At 33.9% G+C, this 9,767-nt stretch overlaps 2 protein-coding genes across 2 annotated transcripts; both read left to right on the top strand.

Annotated features, from left to right (window-relative positions):
- Positions 1-2,323: 2,323 nt before the first annotated feature.
- Positions 2,324-4,765, top strand: LOC116003961 (ATP-dependent DNA helicase PIF1-like). The gene is made up of 2 exons (XM_031243905.1): positions 2,324-2,996; positions 3,105-4,765. The coding sequence occupies exons 1-2, from the start codon at positions 2,324-2,326 to the stop codon at positions 4,763-4,765; spliced, it is 2,334 nt and encodes a 777-aa protein (XP_031099765.1).
- Positions 4,766-5,136: 371 nt separating this feature from the next.
- LOC116003690 (vesicle transport protein GOT1-like) lies at positions 5,137-8,995 on the top strand. Its single transcript, XM_031243592.1, has 7 exons — positions 5,137-5,281; positions 5,523-5,592; positions 6,208-6,299; positions 6,395-6,475; positions 6,666-6,763; positions 6,859-6,940; positions 8,666-8,995. The coding sequence occupies exons 2-7, from the start codon at positions 5,562-5,564 to the stop codon at positions 8,702-8,704; spliced, it is 423 nt and encodes a 140-aa protein (XP_031099452.1). The 5' UTR covers positions 5,137-5,281; positions 5,523-5,561; the 3' UTR covers positions 8,705-8,995.
- The last annotated feature ends 772 nt before the right edge of the window (positions 8,996-9,767 follow it).

Genomic DNA, 9,767 nt, shown 5'->3' on the forward strand with positions numbered 1-9,767 from the left:
AAAGGTTTGTTTAATTTTTGGTGTGTGTTCTGCATTTTTTTACTTGAGACTGTACAGTGTAGTTTAATTACGTAATCAACTTCCAATTCCATTAAATTAATTGAATAATGGTTAGTTATTATATAGTTTTTAAATTATATAGTACAAATTAAATTTTGTACTTAAATATCATCTTGCACAATATATTTTTAAATCACTTTTGAGGAACTTTTTTATTAGTGCAATCATTGCGGGGAAGAACATCTCAATTATTTAAGGACACACCAACAAAATTTCATGAAGTTGGCCACTTGACGTACAGTGACGTTAGTTAATTTTTGTTTGAATGTAGAGATTTAAAATTGAAAGTTTAGGTTCAATACGTAATAGTATCCAATTCCATTAAAAAACTTTACTAATTTTTATTTATCAAAGAGTTTTAGATTACACATTATAAATTAAATGTGTATTGTAAATATAATTTCTTCAACTGGATGATTAGTGCAATCATCTCGGGGAAGATCATCTCAATCATTTCAGGTGACCACAACAAACTGTCATGCTACAGGGCTCTTGCATTCCCAAAATGTTACTAAAGGTTAGTTAAATAGAATTTAGTATTACATCAAAAAAAAATGACAATCATGGTTAACAACTTCAATGCTATCTTAGTCATATGTCTTTCTTAACAAAACAATGTTTTTTGTCCAAAAGAGACGAGAAATAGAACAAACAGGTTGAGGTCAAATTTATCAATTCACCCTCCTCGCAATTTAGAAGAGGAATTTTCATCTACATTGCATGATACAAGCAAAGAAATGGAGGAAAACGGTTTTGCTGGTAAGCAGTCTAATATAGATGTAATTTATTATTGCAAATTGTTCTGTTAGCAACTTTTACTTTTAATGAGTTTTTATCTTTTTTTTTAAACCTCCTATGTGAATGAGGACATAAATTTATTTATTTAATTTCATATAAATCTCCATTGTATAATATATCTTAATAATGTTTCTTAAATTTTCATATTCATTTAATTACAAATGAACTTATACTAATGTTAATAAAAACTATGCATAATAAGTGAGTTGTGAGTTTGTTGATCTATACAATGTTGTTGACTTTCATTACAGTTGGATCGGTTCAACATGAAGAAAACAATGTTCCAAAATGCATACCAACCATTAATGGAGTAGAACCTACATGTTCATTACCATCTACAAGTTTAGGTGGAGTAGAACCTACATGTTCATTACCATCTACAAGTTTAGGTACGCATTTTGAACATTTATAGGTCTGCACTGAAAGTAATGTTTTAGAATATTTTCAAATAATCTTGTGAGTAAAAATAAATGTTTTAGAATATTTTCAAATAATCTTGTGAGTAAAAATAAATTATTTTCTATGCGGCGTGGATTTTATAAATACTGAGATTCAATTTCAATTAACATGATACAATTAGTTATTAGTATAGAATTGTGAAAATAATATATTTTTTATTACACTATTGTACCAACATATTTCATTACTTTCTCCCTCTTTAGAAAATATTCAAGATGTTGATAATGTGCCATCTATTTCCTCCCAAATCAATACTGATGTGCAAACTTCATCCGTTGTGGTAATTAACCACACTAATGTAATTCCACCTGCACCCGACGGTACGTAGTTACTTTCTAAACAATTTTGAATCCTATTATTCTTTAATTTTGGTAAAAGAAGAGTTAATATTTTGTTCTATTAAAGTATCTTTTTTACATTTCAATTCAAATTTTGTAGTGATCTACAATGATATTGGGGATCCCAACCATGCAATTTTCTGGTATGGAGAACGTATTAATAAGGAGGTGCGGCACGCAATACCTAAGTATTCTACATGCTGTTTTCATGGCAAGATCAAGCTACCAAGATTGGGGGTACCGCCAACAAGAATCTACAACTTATTTTTCGGTCAAGGAGAGAAACGTATTGAATTTTTGAAAAACATTAGGATGTATAATAACATGTTCTCTTTTACATCCTTAGGAGCAAAAGTGGATACATCTATAAATATTGGGAATGCCCCACCAATATTTAGAATTAATGGTCAAAACTTCCATTTAATGGGAGGGTTGCTTCCGCAAGACNTGATTAGAATGGTATAAAGTTGGATAGTAGATATGTGGTGCCACATAATAGATACCTTCTTCTCAAATACAAAGCCCACATCAACGTAGAATGGTGTAACCAATCTAGATCAATCAAGTATCTGTTCAAGTATGTTAACAAAGGCAATGACAGGGTAACCGCAGAATTCTATAAGAGCACCGCAGATGACCATGCAAGTGAGCATGTTGACGAAATTACTATGTTCTACGATTATAGATACGTGTCAGCATGCGAAGCTGCATGGAGATTGTTAAGCTTTGAGGTCCAGTACAGGCACCCGCCTGTGGAGAGGTTGAGCTTCCATTTGCCGGATTGTCAATCAGTGGTATTCCAGGACGATGACAGAATTGAGAATGTGTTAAGTCGACCAACTGTATACCAGAGTATGTTTACCGCGTGGTTTGATGCTAACAAGAAGTTTCAATCGGCAAGGGAGTTAGCTTATATTGACATGCCAACAAGATTTGTATGGAAGAAGGATATTAGAGAATGGCATCCGAGGAAGAGGGGTTTCTCTATTGGAAGAATATTTTACGTACCGCCTGGCAGTGGAGAAATTTATTATTTGAGATGTCTCTTAAATGTAGTTCGTGGTCCTACTAATTTTGATGACATCAAGTCGTATCAAGGTGTAGTATATCCATCATTTATGGATGCATGCTATGCAAGAGGGCTTTTAGATGATGACAGAGAATACATAGATGCAATCAATGAAGCAAGTCTTTGGTCTACTGCAACAGCAATGAGAAAACTTTTTGTAGTCTTATTAACATCCAACTTGGTTAACCGGCCCGAAAACGTATGGTGTCAAGTATGGCATCACTTGGCAGAGGACGTACTATTTAATAGGCGGAGGTTATTCTCCAATGATGGTAAGTATTCTATTCTAAAATTATTGTGTTTTAATAATTATTTTAACTTATGTACTATAGCGTTAATAGCATTTATTTATTTTTAACAATGCACTCTGTAAAATGCAGATCTGAGTTTGTCTGATGATGAGAAGAAGGATTTAGCATTAATTGAGATTGAGCGATTGTTACAAAAGTACAACAAGTCCTTGAAAGATTACCCTCATATGCCAATTCCAATTCTTGAAGAATCTTGGAACCACAACAATCGTTTGTTGTGTGATGAGCTTGGATATGATCGGGATGCTCTACTTATAGAGAGCGGCAGGTTAGAAAGTCAATTAACTGATGAGCAATCTTTGGTGTACAACACGATCCTAAATGATGTACAAGAACAGAAGGGCGGTTTTTTCTTTGTTTATGGATATGGCGGCACCGGAAAGACATTTGTTTGGAAAGCACTCTCTGCAAAAATAAGGTCACAAGGAAAAGTGGTCCTTAATGTTGCATCTAGCGGTATTGCTTCTTTGCTCTTGCCAGGCGGTCGGACAGCTCACTCGCGGTTTGCTATACCTATTGCCATTACAGAAGACTCGACATGCAACATATCTCAAGGTAGCCATCTTGCCCAACTATTGATAACTGCAAAGCTTATAATATGGGACGAAGCACCAATGATGCACAAACATTGCTTCGAATGTCTAGATAGAACTTTGAGAGATCTTATGCGGGTCCAAGATTGCAATAGTGGTAGTAAGACATTTGGTGGTAAAACGATGGTATTAGGAGGTGATTTTAGACAAATACTACCGGTTGTGCCGAAAGGATCAAGGCAAGATATTGTTTCTGCAACAATAAACTCTTCTTACTTGTGGGGATCATGTCAAGTCTTGAGGTTAACAAAGAATCTTCGCCTAAATACAGATGAACAAGGTGCTAATATTGAGGATATTAAAGATTTTGCCCAGTGGTTGGCCCAAATCGGCGATGGTATCTTGGGAGGCCCTAATGACGGCTATGCCAAAGTTAAAATTCCTCAAGAAATGTTGTTGCCATCGACAGGGGACAACATAGCAACTATTGTGGATAATATTTTTCCAATGTTCAAAGAAGGGTGTTGTCACCAAGAGTACATGGAGAGTCGTGCGATATTAGCCCCCACGCTAGATGTTGTGAATGCAGTGAATGAATATATGACAGATCTCCATGTTGCTGAAAGCCGGACATACCTAAGTTGCGACACGGTGTGTAAGGCGGATTCAAATAATGGCATCCTATCGGATATGCACACTCCAGAATTCCTTAATGGATTAAAAGCATCTGGCATTCCTAATCATGCTTTAACTCTTAAAGTGGGATTTCCAGTCATGTTGTTGAGATATATAGATCACGCAATGGGACTTTGCAATGGCACAAGGCTTATTATCACTAGATTATCAGAGCATGTTATCGAGGCAAAAATTGTCGCTGGTCATAACGCTGGACAAATCGTCTTGATACCAAGGATGTCAATGACGCCAACAAATACAAGGCTTCCATTCAATTTTCAAAGAAGACAATTTCCGTTAGTGTTGGCATATGCGATGACCATTAACAAAAGCCAGGGTCAAACATTAAAGCATGTTGGGTTACTCTTAAAGAAACCTGTTTTTGTTCATAGCCAATTATATGTTGCTGCTTCACGTGTTAGTAACCCTAAAGGGTTTAGAATCTTAATATCAAATGATGATGCAGAGAGTAACAATTATACTACAAATGTTGTGTACCATGAGGTTTTCAATAATTTGTAAACATGTAGTATAAATTTCTTTTTGCAGTACTGTAGTAAGTACATTGTATGAATGTTGTGTTCCATTAATGTTGTGTACCAAGAAGGTTGCAAATTTTTAATTGTTGTGTAATACTTAATAATATTTAATCATACGTACCATGAACTTTTTAATAATTGTTGAATGTTGATAATCATAATTTCCGTTCAATATACGTTTGGCATGCATGTAGTCCAAAGCAAATTAGTCATGCAACATAGTACACTTAAACACAGCCGTGCAACGCACGGGTACAATACTAGTTATACATTTAACTTGAAATAGTTTCTTCTATTTGAAATTATAGAGACGTGAATGTAATTTCACTAAACCTAATGGGAGCTTTATGTTATTATCAGTTTTTATTTCACATCGGTTTTCATTTTCCAGAAAAATTCCATTTGCATCATCGAATTCCGACTTGGCGACTGCCTGAGCTTCTCACCGTTCTACGAATCGAAGACGAAACCCCAAATTCAGCCATCACGAAGCATACCTGTTAGCTCTATCTCTCTCTCTTTCTATCCTATCTACCTGGATATACTTATATGTCTATGATTGGATCTTGTTTATTTGTTATGTCAGAAATTGGACTTGTATTCAACAATATTATTGTTTTGAGTGAATATTTTGAACGAGGCCCCAATTTTGCTGTTCGAATTTCAATTTTGGAGTTTTGAATAGTTTCACTAATGTTTTTTTTATTGTATCGGATTTGTGGTTCTATTCGACTTTGTAGGTTGTACTTTGGGTTTTGTGGTGATCTGGATCCGCGAAAATGGTTTCCTTTGAGATGAACGATCGCAAAAGTGAGTTGATTGGTTGAACTTCATTGGTTTCCTCTTGGATTAATGTTTTTAATTAATAAACGTATAAATGTTCTATGTTAGAGAAAGAGCAATTTCTTTTGGTTAAGTTTGATGTTTGTCTAAAATTTTCATGCCTAAATATTTCTCTATTTCTCTGGTGAAATTTGGATTTAGATAATAGAAAGCTTTTGTTTTGACCATTATCAGGAAATTCTGTGTTTTTAATTTAATTCTTGTAGGCATGGATGTTTATAGATTTAAGTGTATCATAGATTTAATGAAGCTTTCTCGAATTTTACTCTTCATAGAAAGAAAATGACATGTTTACATTTCACAGAAAGAAACAGAGTAACTTTGTACTTTGAAAAGGTGACTAATTTATAATCTTGAGAAATTGCATTGCAAGTTTCCATTTAGGATTTACTCTTCATCAGTTAGTTAATTTATTTGGTCCCCTCTTTTCAATTCTTCAAATTTGCAGTTCTTATGTTTATTACTGCTGAGTTTAAGTGTGCACTGGTTAATCCAAATAAATTTTGGGTTGTGAAATTTGAGAGAAATTTATGTTTTCAAATGCTATGATCACTAACAAGCTTGTGATGCCTTAATAAACAGAGATTGGGCTAGGGTTGACCGGATTTGGAGTATTTTTCTCATTCTTGGGAATCATTTTCTTCTTTGATAAGGGATTAATTGCCATGGGAAATGTACGTGGCCACACTATATTTATTTTTCAGGCTTTTATTTCCATATGCTGCTTCCTTGTTCCTGTCGTTGACCTGTTATTGTTTTACTGAATCAGATCCTCTTCTTCTCAGGGGTGGCCTTAACCATTGGTCTTAAATCATCCATGCAGTTTTTCACGAAACGTACTAACTTTAAGGTTAATACTTGTTTCTTTTGATGTTCTTCTCCTCACCATTCCTTCAATTCATTCTTCCACATCTCCCTCCCCTCACATTGGTTGAATCTTTGTAACTATGTATTGTTTCTCATTTTTCATTTTGTTTATTTATTTTTTCACTTCATTTTAAAATTTATTAGTTGACCTTGTTCTTTTGTTCATTGTGTAGGGAACTATGTCATTTGGTGCAGGCTTTTTCCTGGTTGTTATTGGGTGGCCTATATTGGGGATGATTCTTGAGGCATATGGATTTATTATACTCTTCAGGTTAGTGGGGTGTCTGTTTCCCTAAATTTAATGGTGTGTATTTGCTTATTCCTGGTTAAGTCATTAGTGGGTTGCTGAAAAAATTATTTATGCAGTGGGTTCTGGCCAACGTTGGCAGTTTTCCTGCAGAAGATACCTATTCTTGGGTGGTTACTTCAACACCCCTTTGTCAGATCGGTATGGTTTTCTATATCTTGTCATTAGCTGTTGCATGTGCAGATCTATTTGTGAAATTGTTGTGCAAGAAATTCGAATTAGTTTTACCATTTTTATTTTATTTTTTGCCATTTTTAATAGTTTAACTTAATGATCAACTGGTTGGGTAGATACTGTTTGAATGGAATACTTCTATTGTGTCTATAAAAGTCTAAACTTTTAGTTTTCATTGTATATAAGGTCATTGGTGGAATGATCTGGTTAAATATCTAGGTATGTGCACTACTGTTATTGAGAGAAAAACATAAAGTAAATCAGGACGATTGGATAGTTTTAGAACTGACAAATGATTTTTAAGGCTATATGACTTTTTCCTAGATCTTTGTCTTGATTGAATCCCTGATTTGCCTGTATCTTTGCTGAAAGGCTTTATTTTCATTGTTAGCATATTATTGGAAGGAGTGGAGATATGTAGGGGAATAGGAATATTTCAGTGCACTCCACTTGGTGTATGGATTATGATGATGAATAAGAGTTGACATTTGAAAAGAAAATAAAATTCCTTCTTGATTCCTTTTTTTCTTCTTCTGGGGAGGGAAGGGGAGTGGGGGAAGAATGCTTGGTTGACATCATAGCATTCTATCAGAGCTTGCCCAAACCCATTAACCGATTAAACCCAACCGAAATTTTATAAATGGATCAAATGATGAGGCTGGATAGTAGAGAGTAAATTATTTAAAGATTCAATACGAGTATTCTAATTATCAGCAGTATATTTGTGGCACTTTGAAGTAGCATTAAATCTCTTATTAGAAGCAGAACGCTTTATTGAGAAAACTTGTTTTGAAACTGCAGAGTGAGTGGATCTAAGCTACTATCCTTTACAAATACTCCCCTCATGTTTCCCCTTTAGTTGATTCCAAAATGTTGTCATCTTTCCTAAGATAAACACCAGAAAAAATTTCTACATGCATTTCCCTTCTAGTAAAAGTCAATATCCACCTTTTATGGGCAAAAAATATGTACTTTTCCCTCACAATCTTTTACATTTGTGTTTGCTACAACCATTGCGGGACATGGGAGTTCATGGCATAATCTTCATCAATCATGTTACATGCTGTACATGTGAAGTTTTCTTCTTTTATTCTCTAATCTATTCAATGTTGTAAAATCACTAGGCATCCATGGGGTGTTTGATGGGCACCTAGTGGCTAGTGCCTATGCCTCCTAGGTGCTGAACTAAAAACAATTACTTCATTTTATTTATTTATTTTTTTTTTGCATATGGCATCTTGGTTTTTTAGATTTCTAGAAAGTCTTCTTCCCCATAAAGTATAAATGTTCAATAGCACATAATACTCTAACTATGACACATACAAACGAAACAAGCAAACAAAAATAAAATAAAAAACAGCTGCTTAGTTGGCTAACTACATAAAAGGCCGGTTTTCCCATTCTTCCCTTCGGCCTAGGGTCACCTAGTGCCTAGGCCAAATTTACAACACTGAATTTATTTTCATATAGACATTTGAGACATGGTGCGCTACTGTGATATGGATGCAATGCATAATAGATGTGTCAGTTTTTTCTTAACTCAAATACGTAAGCGCAACATTTCAGGTTTGGTGAATATTATAAGCATGATTGATTGCAAATTCTACCTAAAGACGTTACTAAGATTGTGAAATCATAATTTGGTGACTGTTGAGTAATCCATAAATCTAATGCAGCTCATTCCTTGTGCAGATCTTTGACCGTTATAGGGGAAAACGTGTACCTGTATAATTTTAGTACAGAAATGTGCAAGGAAGCAATACTTGTCGACCCTCTTGTAAGAATATGGAACTTGTTTCTAATCTCAAAAAAGAAGCTTTAATCAGGAGACTAGATCGCCATTGTCTTTGGAATGTAATGTAAAATTCTTCGGCGCTTTTCAGGATGAACACAATTTGTTTTGTTCACAGTTGATAATATGGGTTACTTAAGTGCCTTAATTGCACCCTTTTTGGGCTAAGCTTTTCTATTTGTGGATATTGTTCTTTTCTGTTGGAGTGGAGGTGACAATTATGTTTCCACTAGGCTCTGTTTAGTATGTTAAATATTAATCTTGGAATGGAATAAATCATCCGAATTTATCTTAATCAAAGCTATGGTCCATTTGGTTGGAACATCGGAATTGAAATTAAAATTAAATATTTAGTAATTGAAATTGGTTGTTTGAAATTAAATACTCGGTAATTGAAATTTGTTGTTTGGTATGGGATGGACTATAAAGTTGTGAGGATCACGATTCAAAACGACGTCAATAATTTTATGAGTTAGAATAATGTACATTATGCTTTAAAATAATGTACATTATGAGTTATAAAAATATATATTGTAGTGGATTGCATAAAAAACAAAAATAATGTACATTATGAGTTATAAAAGTTATAAAAATATATATTGTAGTGGATTGCATAAAAAACAAAAATAATGTACATTATGAGTTATAAAAATATATATTGTAGTGGATTGCATAAAAAACAAAAGTGAAACGACATCGTTTTTGAATCGTGGTTCATACAGTTTGTGGACCACACTACGTGCAATAACTATTGGGAATTTGAGTTAGAGAAATTTATTTGCAGTTTGATAATGATCTTGTGAGGAATCTTGAATCTAATGGATTGAAAAGGGCAAAATGCCATAAAAAGCTTTTCTGACCCAAGAAATGACTCAGCAAATTTTTGATTAATTAGAAAATGATCTATTAAAAAAAAAACTTTTTACTCCGTATTAAGGGAAAATTGCACTTTTTCCCCTGTGTTATTAAAGTGGCAGTTTTCCCTCTCAGTTATTTTAAAAG

Source organism: Ipomoea triloba, chromosome 14, assembly GCF_003576645.1.
Source record: "Ipomoea triloba cultivar NCNSP0323 chromosome 14, ASM357664v1".
NCBI lineage: Eukaryota > Viridiplantae > Streptophyta > Magnoliopsida > Solanales > Convolvulaceae > Ipomoea > Ipomoea triloba.